Source organism: Patagioenas fasciata, chromosome 4 (assembly GCF_037038585.1).
Source record: "Patagioenas fasciata isolate bPatFas1 chromosome 4, bPatFas1.hap1, whole genome shotgun sequence".
Classification (NCBI taxonomy): domain Eukaryota; kingdom Metazoa; phylum Chordata; class Aves; order Columbiformes; family Columbidae; genus Patagioenas; species Patagioenas fasciata.
In genome coordinates this window covers 460,140-481,234 of record NC_092523.1, presented here as the reverse complement: position 1 = coordinate 481,234, position 21,095 = coordinate 460,140, and the positions used below count along the sequence as shown (strand labels likewise).

At 54.4% G+C, this 21,095-nt stretch overlaps 1 protein-coding gene, 1 non-coding gene and 1 pseudogene across 3 annotated transcripts in view; 2 read left to right on the top strand and 1 right to left on the bottom strand.

Moving 5' to 3' along the window:
• Positions 1 to 20,194, top strand: part of LOC136101512 (maestro heat-like repeat-containing protein family member 2B) — a 30,506-nt gene extending 10,312 nt beyond the window's left edge. The window contains exons 2-15 of one of the 2 annotated variants that reach the window (XM_071808371.1): positions 1,009 to 3,041; positions 11,911 to 12,003; positions 12,543 to 12,612; positions 12,722 to 12,826; positions 13,286 to 13,359; positions 13,568 to 13,687; positions 14,475 to 14,582; positions 14,778 to 14,934; positions 15,246 to 15,286; positions 15,435 to 15,576; positions 15,890 to 15,942; positions 16,467 to 16,586; positions 16,787 to 16,897; positions 19,336 to 20,194. In XM_071808371.1, coding sequence (XP_071664472.1) covers positions 11,932 to 12,003; positions 12,543 to 12,612; positions 12,722 to 12,826; positions 13,286 to 13,359; positions 13,568 to 13,687; positions 14,475 to 14,582; positions 14,778 to 14,934; positions 15,246 to 15,286; positions 15,435 to 15,576; positions 15,890 to 15,942; positions 16,467 to 16,586; positions 16,787 to 16,897; positions 19,336 to 19,347 — 1,185 coding nt within the window. In that variant the 5' untranslated portion in view covers positions 1,009 to 3,041; positions 11,911 to 11,931 and the 3' untranslated portion in view covers positions 19,348 to 20,194. Of the gene's footprint in view, positions 1 to 1,008; positions 3,042 to 11,910; positions 12,004 to 12,542; positions 12,613 to 12,721; positions 12,827 to 13,285; positions 13,360 to 13,567; positions 13,688 to 14,474; positions 14,583 to 14,777; positions 14,935 to 15,245; positions 15,287 to 15,434; positions 15,577 to 15,889; positions 15,943 to 16,466; positions 16,587 to 16,786; positions 17,039 to 19,335 lie in introns of those variants that run through there. The other variant, XM_071808372.1, reaches the window with a different exon arrangement.
• Positions 6,289 to 6,479, top strand: LOC136101666 (U2 spliceosomal RNA). Its single transcript, XR_010651359.1, has one exon. It is a non-coding gene; the product is annotated as a U2 spliceosomal RNA (small nuclear RNA).
• Positions 8,874 to 11,863, bottom strand: LOC136101655 (aurora kinase B-like; annotated as a pseudogene).
• Positions 20,195 to 21,095: the final 901 nt, after the last annotated feature.

Genomic DNA, 21,095 nt, shown 5'->3' with positions numbered 1-21,095 from the left:
TAAAACAAAGGAGTGAAAGGCTTTTTCTCATAGAGGGCATAATGAGAGTTCCCTGGCAGAGGATGGCACAGAGACCAAAAACTCCAACTGATTTTGGAATTAGGTGGTGAGTGAGACCCATGAGTGGCCGTTAAACTGAACGGTGCAGGTAGAACCTTTGTCCTAGGGAAAGTTCCCGATGTGGGGAGGTTCCAGCGCGTTACGAGCCGCCGGTGCTCGGCTCCCGCCGCCAGCGCCTCCTCTGTGCCGGCCGAGCTGCCCAGCGCCCGCGCTCGTTCTTTGCCAGCTGCTCTCCAGGTCCTTAAGACACAGGAGTAATGTAATTATTGCATCCAAGGAGTGATAAAGAAAACACAGCTCTTTTTCAGGAGGCTAGTGGTTTTGTTTTGTGGATAGTGAGAGTACAAGTACTGTATGGGGGGGGAAATAAAAGCAACAAAAACCCAAACCCAAAGACTGCCCATAGAGATTATAATTCGAGGCTTATTAGAAGTCGAATGTACAGCAGTGAATGAGAAAAGGGCAGTCGGCAGAGGATGTGTCTGTGGGTGCTGGAGAAGCTGCGTCTGCAGAGGGGTGGGATCCCCCCTCTGGGCTTTGGGCACACGAGCAAATGGTGCGGAGAGGCGGAGAATAAACCCCATTTCCCCAGGGGACAGGGCAAGTCCCAACGGGCTTGTATAAAAGCTTTGTAACAGTGAAGCACCGGCAATATGTTTGGATAAAAGCTTTGTAACGGTGAAGCACCAGGAATACATCACCTGAGGAAACCGCGGTATCGCTTTGACTGGGGGGCACAGGAGCGGTGCCGATACCCGCCATGAGGAAAGGGGAGTTGGTTGGAGGAGCTGGGAGCGAGGTTTTGGCTTTAGGCAGTCAAATAAGCACCAAAGAGGAAACGCTGGGGACTGAGAATTCGGTTTCAGCAAATCTGAAATAGTTTGGTTCGTTCGTGAGGCATTAGCATTGATTCACTGATTGACTTTAGTCCACTGGTTCTGTTTGCAGGTGAGATCACACAGAGGTTATGGAAAAGTCAAAATGAGACTTGAGGCCAGAGACCTGCGGAAATGTATCACATGGAGAAAGAAGATCATGTCATCAAAGAGACCCCAGAAAGGCAGGTGGGAAAGAGCGATTACATAGGAACTGGTGATTCAGCCAGGAAGTGCAAAGTCAGGTAACATGTGAAGAGGACAATGAAATGTGTCCAGCCCATGTCAGAAGCATCAAGCTGGAGCAGTGCTCTGAGCTCGAGCTCAGAAGGGACTTGGGTGAGAGCAATGACAGAGGCTGGAGCAGAGAAAGAGGTAACAAGCGCACGCATCGAAAAGCGCCGACAATGTAAACAGCAGATGTGCTTTAAGAAGCACAGTAAGGCGTGTGCTTCAAAGCGTAATTTGTGTGCGTGTGTAGACACTGGAAACGGCGCATGGAAATAAAGAAAGGGCCTGATCTGTACAAAGAGACCAAGAAGGAAAATTTAAAAAACAATAATGGGTCGGAGGACAGAGATGGAGGAAGAGAAAAAGGGGCCAGGCAGCCGGACAGAGGAGAGATGGAAAACCGGAGAGCCAGCTGGACAGGGAGGTGGGGAAAGGAACAACCCAACAGGCAGCAGGACAGAGAAATAAAGACAGAAAGAGCAGGGACGGGGAGCAGGACAGCAGGACAGGCAGAGGAAACCAGGGCAGGGAGCAGGAGAGGTGGAGGAAGATGCATCGGGGCAGAAGAAGAGAAAAAGGCAGGAGGAAGAATGAGGGACAGAGAGGGGAAAGGGAAGGACAAGGAGCAGGATCCAGATTGTGAGAGAAAAAGTGTGCCGTGGCTCCCGCGCTGCGGGCGGCTCTGCGCTGCGTGCGGCTCTGCGCTGCGGGCGGCTCTGCGCTGCGGGCGGCTCTGCGCTGCGGGCGGCTCTGCACTACGTGCGGCTCTGCGCTGCGGGCGGCTCTGCACTACGTGCGGCTCTGCGCTGCGTGCGCTCCGCAGGGGAAAGCCCCGGTTTGGGGGAAGTGGCCCCAAACTGGGGTGGGAAAAGGAGAAGCGGCAGCAGCGGCGGTAACGGCGGCGACCGCCGGACGGCAGCAGCGGCGCAGGTTTAGAGCAGCGCAGCGGCGCAGGTTTAGAGCAGCGCAGCGGCCGGTCCGACACCCGCGGCAGCGCGGGGGCTGCGGTGGCAGAGCCGGAGACGAGGGGGACGCTGAAATGCCGGAGTACGAGTGCGTCTGTGTCGTTACAAGGACAGGAGGAACGCGACTCGGAAGACGCGTTGTTGGCGGTGCAGCTACCGTATTTTACCTGTATATTCGCCATATATTGGAACAATACAATAAGCAAGCACACTGTGTGCTACGTGATACATCAAGGACAGAGGGATTGATACAGGATTGATACATCAAGGATGGGGTGGGGGGAGAGATTTGAGGGATTTTATCGAAGTTAATGGACATTATATGGAACTGAACTGAACAGGCCTCCGAGGCGTGTGTGTGCAGCGAGACAGCAAGAGCGGAGCAGCCTGCGTGCCTTACGTGACTTTGTGCAGCCTGGAGCAAGTGAGCAAGAGTCGGCAAGTCAGCAATTTTGTAGAAACTTTTTGCTTAGCACTAGAGTTCATGTAGATTTGTAAAATCCAATCACTTGTGAGTTTGCGGCGCGTAAACAGTAGTTACTATCCAAGTACATGCAGTCTTTAAGTGCGTGGACAGTGTCTGGACAGGTCAAAAAGATACTTAAGGAGAATTGTAACAAGCAATAAACAGCTTCGCTTGAATTCACATTGGATTGTGTGGAGTCTGTGATTTTTGCCCTTGCAAGTGGTGACCCCGACGTGATCCGCAAGGAGAATTGACAGCTGAGGGGATGACTGCGGGCCGTGGGCTGCGTGCCTCCCGATCGCATTGACGCCGGGGGACGGCTGCTGCGAGGAGCGAGCCCTGGCTGGACCGGGACCGGGCTGCGTGCTGTGTGCCTCCTGATCGCTGCGGTAGCCACGGAGAGGAGTGGAGGATCTGCCATCGTTGCAACGGACACCCGAAGAGGTGAGCAGCGGGGGTGAGAGGAGATGGGCAGAAAGTATCTAGTGAAGAAGCAGCAATACTGCGGCTCCTCTTGCATATCCTCTCTAGGAGAGGGATGAAGTATGCAGAGAGTAACCCCTTAATGACTAAAGGGTTAATTGTTTCACTAGTTGTTACTTTTTTTTAAGTATTGTTTTTTAAGTGCGCTGTAAGCCTTCTGATGGTTTTTACTTATGAAATGGGGTCAGGAACAAGTGTTTTCAGTTGTGTTCCTAAGAAATCAGTATTGGGAGGTGTTTTAGAACATAGGAAAGCACTTGGAAATACGAGGAGGGAATATCTTGTCAAATATTATAATCAGTGGTGGCTGCTGTGTTAGATGAATGGGAAGAGTGGCCGGAGAACAGAACCTTGAAGTAAACGCTTTGCAAACAATGTTGTTTTAAAGCGAGAAGAGCAGGACGGACGGTGTTGCGGGTGGAATGGTTTGAGCTTCACAGGCTGGGGGAGAATTGGCCGATGGTACACGGGTCACGGGGGTTGCTGGGGTCTGCAAGATGCTTTCCTTATTAACCTGCTTTCTTTGTGGGTGTCTGTTTAAGCATATTACAGTTTAATAAGTCTTTGCCTGCTATATGGTACAGTAAGTTCACAGACTGCTAAATCATGACAGTCCATTGCCTTAAGATGTATATTTTGTGATTATAAGAAGACAGTGAGTAATTCAGTTTTTTACTGCGTGAACATGACGATAAGATTTTGTGTGTAATAGCTGTTACTTTTCTTTCTAGCGTGCCAGCTTTATTCCAGCATCCAGACTTGCGCTGCTCTGCGACAGGCTGTGTCTCACTCGATGTGCTGGATTGGGCTCTGTTGTGTGCACACCGAGTAAAGAACCCTGTTTTGGGGTAACAGTTGTGGCACCCAGAGGGGACCCTGATCAAAGCCGTGCCCGGGGGGCTCGCGGGGGGCGGGTGCCGATGGGCTCCGGCCGCACGGCCCTTTCTGCCAGGAGACCCAGCGGCGCCTCCGCCTGCTGAGCAGCGAGCGGCCCGAAGGTGCGGTGGTAAAACCCAGATATTGGCTTGGATTAGTGTAGCTGTGATCCATCTGCGTATTTGAACTTGGTGTTTGGTTTGCATATCTGAGCTCTGTATTTTAGTTTGTGTATTTATATTTGGTACCAAAAGAATTGTGTTTGGGGAGATAATTACAAAATGGGAACCGGTTCCACTGCTAAAACACCACCTTAGGATGCATCCTTACACGTTACAGTAACCTTTGGGGAAATATTCTGATAAAAGAAAGCTTGAAACAATAGTGTACTCGAATGTGGCTTGAATGTGGAATTCTGGGCTTTAGTGCTGCATTGCAATTAATGTTGTTCTGCAGAACTTTGGAAAAAATTGGGTGAAGTATGGTACTGTAAGTCAATTTGCTGATTTTGAGACCAGAAAAGAATTGAAATTGTTAAATTCTGGTTTGCATTGGAAAACAAAACAAAACAAACAACAAAAAAAAAACCCACATGCACACAAAAAAACCCAAAAAACCAGAAACAAACCAAACCCTCAATGCTCTGATGGATGTGAACTCTGTGTTGTACGAGGTTGTGTTTAAAAGCTGCTAGAATATGAACTGATTTGGATCTAGGAAAATGGAATAATGGATTGATGGTTAATATGCTGGTTTTTGAGATCTGTAAATTGCAAAAGGTAAATGGAGCTGAGGAATGTAACGACTGTTGAGCTAATTGGAATTGCGTATAAAGTGGAATGTATATTGGTTGGAATGAAATGGGAAACCAAAAAAGCAAAATATCCCAGGCCTGTGTTTGAACATACATTTCAGGCCTGTGTGAAGCTGCAAGATAAACTCAGCTCATTGTATCGACGAGTTTGCCAGAGCCTCCCACTTTGCACCAGCGACCCCGCCGCCCGCGTGGCCTTGGTGCATCTGAACTGCAGCGGGAGAGAAAGGAAACAAGAGGAAAGACCCGGCTGCCCGCTAAGCGGAGAAGGGGGCTGTACTGCCCCGCTCTGTCCTGAAGCGTTGTGAGGTTTGACCTCGCTAGGGCCCAGTGCAGAGACACAACCACTTCTCCACTCCTGCTGGCCACACTATTCTTGATACAAGCCAGGATGCTGTGGCCTCTTCGCCCCTGGGCACACGCTGGCTCGTGTTCAGCTGCTGGCACCACCACCCCAGGCCCTTTTCCAGCCGCTCCTCCCCAGCTGCAGCGTCCATGGGGTTGTTGTGACCCCGGTGCAGGACCCGGCGTTGGCCTTGGTGACCCTCAGACAATTGGCCTCAAAACTCCCTGTATAGAGAAAGGCCTTAAAAAGTCAACCTTGCTTGATATATTTCTGAAGAAATAAAGATATAGAAGCACTTTCAGCAGCTGCCTCTGCCCCCTTCTCCATTTCCCCCTTTTCCCACTGCAGTTTGGGGCCAGTTCCCCCAAATTGCGACTTTACCCTGCGGGGCCACAGGCATGGAGGGGGAGGCGTCGCCACGGCACAAAAATATCCCAAACAGCCTGAATCCGGGTCTGCAACGGCGGGAGCGGGAGAAAGGGGCGGGGGAACAAAGTTACACAGAACAATTTTGGGGAAAAAAGCCCCCGGCACTTCCGGCGGCCGCGCGCTGCCGCGGAGCCGCACTACGGCCTGCGGAGCTGCGCATGCGCACTGCGCTCAGCGAGCGGGCGCTGTGCGGCACGAAGGGCGGGGACATGCGAATCAGACGAGCAGGTGTCGAACGGGCCGCCGGGAAAAGAAACAGAAAAGAAAATAAAATAGAGAGAAATAAAGACAGAGATAGAAAGAGAAACAGGAGAAACAGAAACAGAAGAGGCTGGGTAGAAATAGAACAGAAGCAAAAGCCGCGGCGATTATGCAAATCGGCTCGGGGTGTGGGCGGAGAGGCGAGTGGGCGGGGAGAATGCAAATGTGGATGCGGATCGTGCCAATCAGATCACGGACAGAAAACAAGGGGCGGGGTGACGAGGAGCAGGGGAGAATGCAAATTAGAGGCGGGGATGCACCAATCGAGCGCCAGAGTGGCCGAAGGGGCGGCTGGGAGCCTCAGTCGCCGGGGTCTCCGGGTGCGGCGAGGGCCGGTGTCCGTGGATTCCGGTGGAACCGCGGGGAGAGTGAGGGGAACAGAGCGAGAAAGGAGCTCGGGGGTTGGTGCGGGCGCGGCGAGAGTGACCGTGAGGTTGAAGGGGATGGAAGCGGATGGGGCGGTGCGGAGGAGGTTACAAAGTATCGCTTCTCGGCCTTTTGGCTAAGATCAAGTGTAGTATCTGTTCTTATCAGTTTAATATCTGATACGTCCTCGATGAGAGGACTTTATATTAAACGGATTTTTGGGCCTGGGAGTTGGATCCGGAGCTTGCTCCCTCCGCTCCGCGCATCGTCCCGGTATTGCAGTGCCTCCGGGAACGGTGCACCCCCTCGGGGGACCCTGAGCTGGTTAAAGACAGAGTTGAAATGGTGTTGGGTACGAGACTGCGCGGCTTGGGGCCGCGCTGGTGTTTGTTCCGTGTCTGCCGCTCTCCGGACAGTCGCGGCGGAGTGCGGATTCTCAGCTGCGGGTTGACTCATGTGGATCGTCTGGTCTGGCTGACCCCGGGCGGACCCCTCGGTGCAGGTGACCCCCGCACACGTTTGCCCCCCCGGCACCTTTGTAGTTCGCTATGCAGCCCCCGTGCTCCACGCTGCCGTCCGCCCGTACCGGCCGTGCGGTGCTGCGGGGCCCGTGAGGCGCTGCCACCGCGCTCGTTGCCGCCGCTCGGGAAGGAAACGCCGCCGCCCCCGCCGTGCCGAGCGCGCAACGCGGGAACCGCAGCGCCGGTGCCGCCGCTGCTGCCGCCCGGTGGCCGCAGCCGGTCCTGCAGCCCGGCCGTGCCGTGCCGGCTCTGGCGCCCGGGAGGACAGAATTGCTGCTGCTAAAAAACGCCTTTTATTTTGAAAAAGCCAACTACAAAACCCCTTAGACGCCTCTTTTTTTTTTGGGGGGGGGGGGGTCAGGGGGTTGAACAGTGAGGGGCTCAGGTGAGGGACAAGCGTCCTGCTCGGCTCTGTTTTCACAGAACACAGTGTTAGGGGCTGGAATGGACCTCCAAAGATCATCCACTCCAATCCCCCGCGGAGAAGAAGTTTCTTTTCCAAGGGAGGGAAGTTATGAAATTGAAGAAGTAAAGTGGTGAAATTTATCCCTAGAAACTGGGATAAAAAGAGGGGGAAAGGCTGGTGGGGGAGGGGACTGGGCAGACCGGTGACACTAAAAGGGATTTACACCCGCGCCTCCCCGAAAGATTTGGGTTAAATCCGGGTGGTTTTAGGGATATTTTTGGAGTTGTTTCCTCCCCACTTCCACTGCTGGTGCTGAAAACAAACAATATTCTCATTTTCATTTAAAAGGGGAAAAGTCCAAAGAAAAAAGAGGATGTGTTTTTTTTTTTTTCATCACTTCTGCCTCAAGGCAGCGGCACGAAGCCCCTTTATTAACCATTTCCTCCCCAATCTGGGGTTCTCTAAACTATCCCATTTCCCAGCTTGCTGTTGAAAACGCTCCAAACGGGACAAACTTCCCCCAAACCACAGAATTAAAAGCCCTGACCTCACCCTCGCGGCTTGCCCATTTGTGCTGGAGCTGTATTTTGGGCCAAAATATGCATAAATTGGTATATTTTCGGCATAACGGCCTGGCGATCTTAAAAAAAGCCTTTTGAGCCCCGTTGTTACACACACCCGCTGATAATTTACCTGAGTAATTGCAAACCCGTCCCCCAACTGCGCCTTTTTCCGCTTCAAACGGACCCTCCGAGGAGCAGGGGAGGGCGGGCGGCCGCGGCCTCTCCGGGGAGCCGCAGTCTTCAGTCAGGTCCGCTCCGGGGGGGAGGTCCCCGGGGCCGGCGGAGGAGCAGGAGGCGACAGCCGCCCGGGGGCAGATGCCGGGTGCGTCCCCAGCTCGCCAGAGCTCCCTCTGAACCTCCTCCCGCGGCCCCGCTCGCCCCGCGCAGCCGCCCCCAGCTCCGGCTGCTCCTGCGAGCCCGTCCCGTGTTCCTGGGCCGCGCCCGAGCCCCATGGTGAAGGCGGCAAGCCGGCCCTCGGCGTCTCCAGCGGCCCCTGTGGCGGATGCGCTCGACTCGCCCCCACCCCCCCAGCCAAACCAGCAGCAGGTGCGGGCTCCAGAGCAGGTGGGGGCCTGAGCTCCTTCCAGGGGACCCACAAGGAAGCAGAACGGCTACTGAATGCTGGTGGTTTGTGGGTGCAGGCAGTTTCTTTCAGACTTTTCCTGCTGTGTGCAATTTGACTGCGAGTCAACCACTTTATTCTATAAACACGACAGTCTGGGTGAGCCCACTGTGAGCTCTCCCTGCTAAATAAGTGAGCTGTATGGCAATGGTTTTACTACTCACAGGTCAGTGGCTGAGCCCAATTTAAGTTTAATATTAATAATTTGGCTTAAGTAGATGCACTCTAAATTAATTATTTAGAGATAAAAGGTTGTATGATTTTTAATATACTCTTTGCTTCATGTTACTTGGTAAGCTGGATTTGCTTAAATTTTAAAGTTCTGCTCATATTTACCAAAAGCAACTACAAACCACACTGAACGCTTGCAAGGTCTTGTTTGCACTTTGCTGGGAAGAACAGAACGGTCCAGGAAAAACAATGATCCAAGGCTAACACGGAGGAGACATTACAGACGTCTGCAAAATGGGGCCTATTTCACACTTTGCTGAGAAGAAAGGATTTATTCAGACAAAACAGTACCTGCAAGGCTATGGACCATAAACAATGTCTACAGCTGAAAACACAAAGGCCCACGAGGAGTTGGAGAAAAAGATCCAAAGAGAAGCAAGAAGACCTCACAGTGGAATATTGCTGTTGGACTAAATGATGGTATGAACTGTTTGTAAAGATACAGAAGTCTATGGTTTATATGCTGGGGTTGGACCTCTGTGGAGGTGCCAGCCCTGCTGCTATTCTACTCCATGTTTCTTCCCCAAGAATTTAGTCTGCTGCAGTCTGCCCTGTGTGCAGCTGTCGCCCGCGGTCTGCCCTGTGTGCCGTTACCAGCCCTCGCAGCCGTGTCCCTGTGCTGGCACTTGGCAGCTGCTGCAGGGGAGTTGGAGCTTTGCTTTTGTTGTATGCAGTAGTTGACACCTTTGGACAGAACTGTGACACTGATGTTTAGCAAAGCTGCAGGCTGATATTTATTATATTACTGCAAATATTAATAATCCAAGCGTTTGAGCTCACGGGGGTGGGGATGCGTAGGCGGGGGGCAGCACCCGCCGGGAGTGGGTGCGCGCCCAGGGGTGCTGCAGCACGTCCCGCAGGGGCAGGCGCTGGGCCGGGCTGCGGCGCAGCAGGCGCGAGATGAGATCACGGGCACCCTCGGGCACGGCGGGCGGGAAGTGCAGGTCCACCTGGCGGGACACGGGGGACTCAGGGACCCCGGAAATGGACGGGGCACAAGGACACCCCCACCCAGTACTGGTGTCCCTGGCCCCCCAGCCGTGGGTCTTGCCCCACACTGGGAATGGAGGGTGTAGGGCAGGTGCTGTGTGTGTGGGGCTGGGATTCTGGGGTCCCGCCCAGCCCTTGGGTTCCCCAGCAGCATGTGTGGCAGGGGCTGCTCTCCAAAGGCAGGGTCCCCATGGCAGGGGATTCCGGGGGGTGTGAGCTCCCTAAACATGGGGTCTCTGTGGCAGGGTCCCCCCTGTGAGAGCACAGCATGTGAGTCTGGGGGTTGCTCTGGGGTCCTTGTGGGTCCCCGGAGGTGCTCCCCGGGTGGGTGGGGGTCCCTAGGGCGCAGTCCCCACCTTGGTGATGCGGTGGTAGGTCTCGTTGTGGGAGGGGCTCTCGAAGGGGGGGTGCCCAACCAGCAGCTCATAGCAGAGCACCCCCAGGCACCACAGATCCACCTTCTCGTCGTGCTCGCGCCCCTCCACCATCTCGGGGGGAAGGTAATCCAGCGTCCCGCACAGCGTCCTCCGCCTGGGGGGCACCCCATGAGGAGACACCCCCACGTGTACACGCACCCACCGCCTCTCCAGAGGTACATAAAGGCAGCTCTGTTTCAGGGGGAGCCCCGCCTTGGCAGGTTGGGGCCCCCTGGGGTGCTTGTCACCCCCAGGCCAGTGACACCATCCCCATGGGGTCTCAGCCCCTGCTGTGTCCCTGTCCGCACAGGGTGCCCCATGGAGGACCCCCCCCAGAGCCCCCCCAGCCCTACAGGGCCCCTCCCCAGACCTTACCAAAGGGGAGTGGGTGCACAGACAACCCAAAGTCAGTGATCTTTAGCTCTTCCAGCCCCACGGGGTGCTCCCCCAGACTCACAGGGCCCCCCACAGCCGTACCGGAGGGAGGGGGCATGCACAGACCACCCAAAGTCGGCGATCTTCAGCTCCCCCATCAGCCCCAGCAGCAGGTTCTCAGGTTTGATGTCCCGGTGGATCACCTTCTTCCCATGGCAGTACAGCACCGCGTCTGCCGCCTCCTCCATCAGCTGGGGGAGACAAAATGAGGGGGTCAGGGCACCCCAAACTGGTCAGGGGACCCCCACAGCCCCCATGCAACCCCAGGGTCCCCCACTGAACAGAGGGTGGCCACTGTGGGTGTGGCAGCAGCTCCTCCATCAGCTGGGGATGGGTCAGGACACCCTCAAACTGACCAGGGGGCCCTTGGGGACCCCAACACCAATTCTTGGGTGGGACCTCAGCATTTGGGGCTGGTCAGGAGGCCCAGACCCCCATGTGTGTGGGTGACCCTGGTGTCTGGGGCGGTTCCAGAGCTCCCCCCTAGGGGTGCCCCATTTTGGGGTGACCTGACCGTGGCGGTGCGGGTGGCATCGAAGCGGCCTTGGCGCTGCAGCTCCTTGTAGAGCTCCCCCCTGGGCGCTTACTCCAGGATGAGGAACACCCGCCGCTCATCGTGGAAGTAGTTGTAGAGGCGCAGGATGTTGGGGTGCCTGAGGGGAACAGGGACACATGGTGAGGTCCCAGGACCCCTCACTACCACCCCAGGGTCTCCAGTGCCACCCGTGGGCTCTCTGCAACCTACCCCCGCTGTCACCTAGGGGACCCCAGAGAGGAGGCCTGAGGCTTCCTGGGCTCTTTGGGCAAGAAAAGAGCAATGAGGGGGACGGGGACAGGGGGAACCAAGAGTCCCTGGGGCTCATCTTCTTGGGAAGGGAGGCACTGGCACCTCCCTGGGGCTCTGTGTGTGGGCAGAGCTTTGCCTCAGAGCTGGTGAGGGGCTGGAGCACAAGTGTGATGGGAGCGGCTGAGGGACCTGGGGTGTTCAGCTGGAGAACAGGAGCTGAGGGGAGACCTTCTGATCTCTGAACTGCCTGAAAGGAGCTTGGAGCCAGGGGGGGTCGGGCTCTGCTCCCCAGGAACAAGCGCCAGGAGCAGAGGAAACGGCCTCAAGTTGCCCAGGGGAGGTTGAGGTTGGATGTGGGAACAATTTCTTCCCCAAAGGGCTGTGGGGCATTGGAACAGGCTGCCCAGGGCAGTGCTGGAGTCACCGTCCCTGGAGGGCTGGACAGACGGACAGGAGGTTCTCAGGGACATGGAGTAGTGCCAGTGTTAGCTTGACAATTGGACTCGATCCTGATGGTCTCTTCCAACCAAAATGATTCTATGATTCTACAAATCGGAGTTGTCAGCAGTGTCCCTGTGCAGAGAGCAGAGACCTTCTGATGCTGCTCTGAGAGGGGCAAATGAGGACCCCGGGCAGGAGGGTTTGGGGATGTCCCTGGGAGCTGACATCAGGGGCTCCCCTCATCCCAGCTGTGCTGGGCTTCTGCTTTCCCTGGAGCATTGCGGTGGCTTTAACCTCCTCTTCCTCCCCTCCCTGTTCTCCTGTAGAACCTCGGCCACATACTGCAGATGCTGGGGGGAGGTCAGACCCCAACCGCACGGGGCTCAGCTCTCGGCACCCGCACCACTGGGCACCGCCAGGTAAGGGGAGCCTGCGGGGCAGGGCAGGGTGTCCCTCCGCCAGGACCAGCTGCAGACCAGCGCGCCAGGGTGCGAGCCAGGGGCCATGGAAGAGCCTTAAGGGTGCAGGAAGAGCAATGCTGGGATCCCAGGGAATGGCAGAAGATGTGCTGGAGAAGGTCAGTGGGACATGAGGAAAAGGTTCTTCCCCCAGAGGTGATGGACACTGAACAGACTCCCAGGGAGGTGTCACGGCCCCAACCTGACAGTGTTCAAGAAGAGACTGGACAATGTCCTCAGACACAGGGGGTGACCTGTGGGGTGTCCGGTGCAGGGACAGGAGCTGGACTCAAGATCCTTGTGGGTTCCTTCCAGCTCAGGACATTCTGTGGTTCTGTGCTTGGAAGGGGCTGGAGGGGCAGCCTGGTTCCCACAGCCATTTCCCTCTCGGCCAAGCTGCAGGAGGAGCAAGGGAGGGGAGGAAGGCAGAGAGCACCAATTCTTTTTGGTCCCTCTCAAGGCCGATGCACATTTCTCTCAAATGACCCACGTTCCCACAGGTCCCTGGTGTGACTGAGGTGCCTGGCCTGGCCTGTAAGGCAAAGCCATCCCGCCCCATGATGCTGCAGGGTAAGGAGAGGGGACGGGGCGATGTCCCTGTGCCGTGGCAGCTCTGTCCCTGTCCTCGGCAGCCAGGGGCAGCCGCCTGCTAATGCAGAATGCGATTTCTTCCCTGCAGCCCGAACCTGCCCCGCAGCTGTTCTGCGGTCCCAGCTGAGGCACAGGAGCGAGACCCAGCGTGTGTCAACCCTGAGCCTGCTGGGAGAGCTGGCCCGCTCTGACAGTCAGTGCCAGGGGCTGGGGACACACGGCAGGGGCTGGGGCTGCTGGGCCGAATGCTGGAATGGGCTGGAAGTGGTGCAGCTGCACCCGAGAGGAGCTGCAAAGAGCGGGTCCCCCAGCTTAGCTGACCCCCTGTGATGATGCTCGAGCTGTCCCCGGCAGTTAGAAATGGGGGCACACCAGGGACGATGCTCCAGGCTCAGTGACATGAGTGGGTGGTTTGCACAGGAGATGCTCGTACCAGTGCCATTTCTCCCATTCTCTGTGTTACCAGAGCTTTCAGTGCCTCTAAAATAGCTGTGCCTCTAGAAACAGTCACTCTGGGCACACCCCTGCCTGATGTGAATTCAGAGTCAGGCCCTGCTTCTCTGTCCCAGCAGTGTACGTGAAGCTTGGAAGCTTCAAGGAATCCTTCTGCCGTCAGGCTTTGCCTCAACACAGCTCTCTGTGTCTCTTCCAGCTCCTGTAGCAAGGCAGAAGCTGACCCAGGGGGTGTTGGCCATGCAGCTGGTGTGCACCGACCCCAGCGTCCAGGTGAGCTGGTTTGGGAAGGGACAGTGCTGCCAGGGAAGGCAGAGAAACCCTTTTCCTCGGGGCAGAGCCTGACCAGGCCATGGCAGCAGCAGCAGAAGCTTCTGCTGTGCCCTCGTCATCTCCCCGTGAGCCACAAAGGCTTCCCCAAGCACAGGCGGCTTCCCTGTGGTTTGGAGCAGGAGGGTGATAACCACGCTCTCCCTGGCAGGTGCGGAGGGCAGTTCTGGAGTTCATCCGGGAACTGCTCAGCTCCGGCTCCCAGAGCTGCTGGCCATGGGATGTGGTGGGGCACATCTTCAGCGAGTACAGCCGGAGCTCGGGCAGACTGGTAAGGACAGAGCAGGACACCGGGGCTTTGGCCGGTGCCGGGGCCGTGCTGAGAGCTCCGCAGGTGCCCTTGCCCATGGAGAGCTCCACACTGCAGGGCCATTGGCGCCAGCTCAGCCATCGCAGCGGCCTCCACAGGGCTGTACCGTGGTGGTGGAGATGTTGGGGTGACGTGGGTTTGCACCTGGTCACGCCACCCGGGACTGCCTGCACGCCCCACGGGCTGAACTGTGCACACACGCACCTCCAGCAAAGCTGCCTTGTGAAGGGAGGGACAGACTTGTGGGGACAGGACATCATCCGTCCTGAAATGCTGATGGGCCATCAGCCCAGCTCAGCCCGTGCACACAGGTGGGCCTGGCTAGAGGAGCTTTCTGTGGTGTTCTCGTGCCCCGGCTCTCCAAAGCACGCCCTGCCCATCCCATAGCAGCCTGGGGCCCACATCCCTTCTGGCAAGGGGACAGGCTGCGCGGCAGCCCCTGCGGTGAGTGTTTCCAGCCGGGCACCCAGGAGATGAAGGCCAGGGATGGCCCAGCCTCCTGCTGGCTTGCCAAGGATCTTCCCTCTCTGGCTGGAGCATCTGTCTGGCTGGGAGATGTGTGTGTGCCACTCTTCTCCAGGGCTCCAGGAGGCTGTTCTGGGAGCAGGGCAAAGGGAAGGGCTTCTGGGTTCTCCTTCGGGAGGTCGCTGCTCCCGGGATGCTGGTGCAGCAGCAGTGGTGGGGCCGTGCCTGAGCCTGGTCGGTCAGGAGCTGAGAGGAACGGGGTTTTGCCAACTCTGTCTTACAGGCGGCAGGAGGCCTTTTTGCCTGGGAGCCCCAGGAGGACAGAGCTCTTCGAGCCCCGCACGTGGACATCCTGGGCTCGCTGGATGTCTCTCGGAGAGGAATGTCTCAAGTAAGTTGCCCTCTGGCCTGCTGCTGAGGCCACTTCTTGCCTTCAGAGTGTTTTTTGTTGCTCTTCCTCATGGCCTGAACCTCTCCCCTCACATGTGCTGAAGCGCACGAGGCTCAGGGAAATGTAGACCATCCTTTACATCTTGGAGCCGAGTGGAGATGCTGGTGTGCTGAATTGCTCGGTTCTGCTCTGCAGCTCCTGTGGCCCAGGCTGCTGCAGTACGTGGTGCCAGCCCAGTGCAGCGGCGTGCTGATCCCGCTGTCCCGCTGCCTGCGAGCCCTGCTGGAGAGACGGGAGAGAGCGGGATGTGAGGAAGAGGAGGAACCCGATGCTGTGGACTCGCAGGAGCAGGGTAGGAGCCCCAGGGAGTGCTGCTGGGTTTGGAAGGGGCTCAGACCAGTCTGTGTCTCCCTGTGCCCCATGAACCCTGAGCAGGAGCCCAGGAAAAGCAAATGGCAGAGTCAGGCTCTGGCTCCTGGGGAGCTGGGGCTCCTTCCTGGCCGTGCTGGATCTGCCTTCATCCCATGCGGGGCAGCCTGGGGAGCCCCCGGGCCAGCACTGTGGCCGTGCAGCTGCTCTCAGCCCTGTGTGGGCCACGGGAGGTACAGGGGTCAGGGCACAGCGGGGCCTCTTCATCTCACCAGCCTTTCCCCCTCCCCGCAGCCCGGCTGCCGGCTCCCCAGGCGCTGCTGGCTGGACCGCTGGTGAGTAGCGGGGCCCTGGGGAAAGAAAGAGCTTTTCTGGCAGCACTCCCGAGCCTGCCCGAGCCCCGCGGGGATCCCAGTCCTGTCTCGGGGCTGGCAGGGGTGGCTCTGGTGGCAGGGGTGACCCCTCTCTGCTGCCCTCGCCCAGGTGCTGGCGGCAGCTCCTCACACCAGCAGCGGCCGCGCAGTCGCCGCCTTGCAGCTGCTGCAGGCCCTGCAGGGCTGGATCCGCGGGGCCTTGGGGACAGCGTGGGCCACCGAGATCCCCCTCCTGCTGCAGCACCTGCCAGGTAAAGTGTGGGTGGGGGGAGAGGCTGGAGGGGAGGGAGGGCAGGAAAATGCAGCTTCCCAGCAGTCACACAGTGGGGATCAGCCATGGTCAGTGTGTCCTTCCCCAGCGTGAATCCAGTGGCTTTGACAAATGCCCCTGGGTTTCCTCCTGTGTCTGTGGCCTTGCAAGGGCTTTGGCACAGGCGCTTGTGGGCCCTTTCCAGCCTGATGGCCTGGGACTTCTGGGAGGTCTGACCACAGAGGAGAACACCGGGTTCTTCTTTGCTGTGAGCTTGAGCAGCAGCAGAGCTTTTGCTTCCTCTTGCTTTCTAGGAAGAGCTGAGAGCTCCCTGGACTCTGCAGAGTGGGAGCAACATGTGCTTAAGGTACAGCATCCTCGGGGGTGTCATAAACAGACGGGGAGAAGAGGGAGCAGGCAGAGTTGTGGGGAGCTGGTGAAAAGAGGGCTGGGCTTGGCAGGGGGAGACACTGCCATTCCAGCAGCTCTCCCCCAGCAGCATCCCAGGACACATGGGTGTGGGAAGGGCCCTGGCCAAGGGCAGGGGGACACTCACTTCCTCTCCTCTTCCCCCCAGTTCCTGTGAGTGTCCCTGGAGCCCATTGAGGACGAGACCTGGACCGTGGGCCTGAGCCAGCAGCTGAGCCGGCAGCTGGGCAGCTCTGCCCCCGGCTCCTGGGAGAAGGTTTTTCTCCTGCCCCACACTGGGACTCTGCCCACACCGGCAGTTTTCACTGCTTCACCCCCAAACTGCGCTTCCCCTGTGCTGCCCCAGCCTGGCACTGCGGCCAGTCTCGCCTGCTCCGGGGGCAGTCGGGTCAGTGTGGGGCCAGCCCTCTCCTGACAGATCGGCCTGTGAACGCATCTCAGGCTCAACCTCTTCTCTTTCAGCTTTTCCTGTACGAGGCTCTCGGGACAGCGCTGGCAGGTGGTCGGGACCTCAGCCATGTCCAAGGGCAGGTGCTGATGTTCCTCCAGGACACAGACTCTGTGGAGCTCTCTGAGACCCAGGTGAGGTGATGCTCATGTCCTGAGCATCCTCTGCCTGTTGCTGGTGCAGAGGGAGGGCTGGTGCTGGCCCTGCTCCAGACCTCCTTGATGTGCCCATTGCTGCTGTTTCCCCCTTATTGCAATGTCCTACCTGGCCATTGTCACTGGCCATGGCTGAGTGCCTGGGCTGCAGCCCACTCCCCATTTCCCTGTGGTTGCAGGGGATGATTTCTGTGGTGTCCCATGCTGCTGAGACCCACTTCAACCTGGTCTTGGACACAGTGACTGCTTTAACCAGAGACAGGTTTTATGAGACTTCCATGGGCTGGAAGGTAAAGGATCCAGGGTTTCGCTCTTTGACTTTCCTTTTTTTGACCTTATTTTCACTTCTACACCTTCTGTAGCCAAACTGTGGCAGCTGTGTTTATATCAGCCCTCTTGTAAGAGCTGCCCAAGACCTGTGTTTCAGAGGGGATGTCCTGGCATTGGGGCCCCTGAGATGTGCTGGGAAGGGCGGTGGTAAATCCGCCAGCAGTGTGTGCGATGCTGGCTGCTCCCTGCTCCGCAACCTGTGCCAGAGCCCCGGCTGCAGGACGGGAACAGCTCCCGGCCCCGGAGCTCGCAGCTCGAGGAGCTGGAACATGAGGGTGGGCAGGATCAGGGCAGTGAGCAGCAGGGAACACCACAAGTCACTCATCCTTTCTTCTCAGGACAGCACCGCACTGTGATCATCTGCAGTGCTCAGAATCCTGTGGTTTGACAGCACAAATTCTTCTATCATGCAACAGTTCCCCACATCTGGTATCTTCTCAGCCAGGAACAAGATGGGTTTAGGGAGGGGACTGCAGATGTAAAGCGTTACCCGCAGTGTGTGGAAAGAAGATGCTCAGAGCCATGAACTGGTTGAGAACTGGGGGTCCCCGGTCTGCAGTTGGTGTTTTGTCTGCTCATCAGACACTGGCGCTAAGTGCTCGAGCAAACTTTCCTTTCCACAGTCAGGCCCACCTGGGAGTTGGTTGAATGCATGAGCTGTCTTTAAAGAACACGTGAATTTATCTGATTCTCCACTGGATTTTTTTCCCCCATAGCTTTATGCCACCAGATTTGTTGCATTAATATGTTACTTACATAATTCCGTGAAGACCCAGCTCTAAAGCCTCTTGTCATGTTACTTACCTGACACATTCAATGCCTATACATCTCAGTAACAGTGTGCATCTTTGTACAACACAAACATGTGCGTGTGTGTATGCACATAAAGGTATGTAATTTGGGTCAAATCTTTATTTGCTGTATGTAGGTATGATAACACAACTTGCAGAAAAACACAACCTACCAATAAAAACAAGTTTCAGCTCTGCCCATGGGTGTTTTACCCGGATGAGTGTTGATTGTTCACCGTTACCCACCGGTGTCCTTCAGAACTCACAAAGATATCGGGACTAGATGTGGTTTTTCATAACATGTTTGTATACTTAATGTATAATACATTAATAAAGTGCACATTATACAGTAATTTAAGCAACAAAATAATTTCAGTGAAGATTTCTGGAAGTAAATGAAGGTATAACTGATATATCTTATAGCTGCCCAATTTGTAGTTAATCTGGTAAGAAATGTGCGATTACATGCAATCATGTTGTGTGTAGATGTGCAGTTGTATACCTTGCTGATAACTGCATCCTATTGTGGGTATTTTCATAAGAACTGATATGGGAAAATGAATCCAGGTGGTGTTTCTTCCACTCCCCCCTCCCATATTGTTGCCCGTTTGCTTTTTAGAAACTGTTTCTGATAATACGGCAAGTTGTTATTGTTGGTTTGAATTCCCTGTAGATCACTGAAATGAAACACTCAGAGCTTCATTTCAGCAAGTTTAATAGAAATAAATGGAAGGTGTCAGGAGACACTGAGGGAAATGTATCACATGAACTACTTGTGAGACCATTTAAAACTATTTATTATGTGCTAACTACACTTATTTTGTCCAATTAACAGCTAATTGCAAGCTTTCTTAAAGCTATCTTTCTGTTGAGTTGTGGCTACTTACAGAAATAATCCAAAGCACACTGATCCAGTGTCCTTTTTGAGTCAAAAAACCCTCACAAAGTGTATTTTATTAAACATGACTACAAACATATAGGCATTTATTAATAAGGGTGGCCTTCATATTTACTGATTTTTATGGGTGAATTATCTACACAAAGTGACACAATGCATTAATTCTGTAATGCAGAATGGTTACTTTTAGTCCGTTCCTTGCGTTTCCAGCAGAACTGTCTGTTCTGTGTTGTCCTTGCTGCGGGTCGGTTGCTCTGCCGTCTGGTTCAGGAGACTCACTGAGGGTAATGTCGCATGTCAATTTTATGGACATTCTTTCTAGAAACTCTGTGGGAACTCTGTGAGGTTTCTATTAATGTGAGGGCCTAGGGGAATTAGAGTTGCATTTGACGTATTGATAAAACACACTTGATTCCATAGCTGTATGTTTAGTTCATTCTCTTGTGAAGCTTTCTTATGAGCTGTTGGCATTTGAGCTGTGTGTCCTGTGTCTGATAGCAGAATTTGACCTGAGATGACGGTATAAGCTTGGAATTTGCTTCAAATAAATACATGCATTTGCCTGTATCTGGCAGAGATGATTGCATTTTATGAGTAACCTCCTATCCTGATGTATGGAGTATGAACTTTATGAGCTTGCTTTGTTTCTCCAAGTTGTGTAAAGTGACAGTATGTGCTGTGCAACAGTTAAATCAGTGTCTCTTTTCAGAATAGTGTGTAAAGTATTGAACAAGACCCGTGAGCGTGTTCATTGTCTGTACAAACTCTGACACCGTGTCGGTGCTGGATTTGCTGCTCTCATTGCCCACGCCTGCACTCTGTCTGATGATGGTGAGTTTCTCCATTGATGACATGATCATGGCCAGATAAAGACCCTCCTGGTGGAGAATAACCAGGCTGTTTGGTCTGGTTCCCCAACTGCTAAGCCCACACGACGACTTTTTTTGGTCTCCGTAGGCTTTAGGTGGGTGTCTCTGGTCTGTCATTGCTGCTTTTGTGCTGATCTTCTTTCTGTCTCCATTCACTGGAATCACATCCTCCATTCAACTGCTGCAAGTCTGCACAGCCAGTCTGTTCAAGACAGCCAGTTTAAGCGTATTCTATTCAAAAGAAAGAAGTCTTTGGACACTCTGAGTTTACAGCTCTGTTCCGAAAGGGCACAAGTTAGTACAGGTGGATCAACGTTACGTAAATGCCGTAGAACAAAATGTGGCTACTGTTGTTTATCTGCTACAATTTCTGTAGCATTTTCAGACAATTTTAGAAGTAGACTCTTGTAAGGAATCCAGGATCTTGTGCTTACCTGCATATTGCTCGTTCTGCACGTTTTCTTTGATTAATGCTGGCCTGAGGTATTTATCTGCAGTGCAATACAGTGTAGATACTAAATCAGGTCTGGAAGCCATCTCAGGAGATGTATTAGCTCATAATTACATCAAAAATAGAAGGAATGCCACTTCCATGTTTCCTGTGCTTATGTAATAAGGCACATATGTGATAGTAACAGAGTTCGTGACCCCCATACTTCATATGCTTATAGCAGTGTACAAATAAATTATTAAAATTAAGCTGGCTTTCAGGTCTTCTGTTTTAATTTTCCAGTTTGACTCTTTGTGTTTTTCTTTATCACTGCAGTCCAACCCCACTCACTGTCCCGCGACTGGGGACTCCAGACAAGGGGACACAGACGTGGGGGTGGCTGCACAGTGGAGCTCAGCGGACTTGAGAACCACTCAGCTGGTGTGAGGATCAGAGACGTACAAAGCAACTTTGCTTTTTAAATGATGAGGATGATGTGCTCTGTTTTGGAAGACATCAGATTTTGAATGTTTAAGGAAGCTGTAACTACCTCGATGTTTCCTTCTTACCGCAGTCGGATTTCTGGTTCTGTCTGTCGAGTTGTGCTCCTCTCCCGCACCAAGTGGTGATCGTGGGGCTCAGGGTGAGGGGGGCAGGGAGGGTGGGGGTGTCCGTGGACTTGAATAAGTTTTGTTTGGCGTTTTTTAGACGCCTCTGTTGACACATTGTATAAAAACTGATTGCTGCAGTGCTAATGAATGAACAGGAGGATAAGCAACAGATTTGAGAACCTGTTTGGGTTTTGGTTTATTGAAAAATTATTATTTAACTCAAAAAGCAATAAGATCTTGCAGTGGTCTTCTAATACTTACTGGTAGCTTTTTAATGTACTGGTTTGGAACTTTGAGATTATATTTGATATTAAGTGGCTGTTCCATTGTGGAATATTGCAGGAGAACTTTTGCATTTCAGCATTCCTGGCAGATCTGCAGCTTGATAAAGACCTGAGGCTGTTTAGTTTAATCAGACTTTTGTAGATCCCACCTTCACTGTTCAAAGCACTGGCTGTCAATGTGTTTTCTGGTGTTGTCACTTCTTTCTGAACAAAGACGACAGAGGTACACAGCTCTACTGGTATTGTCTGTTTTATTTAAACATGGAACTTTAACT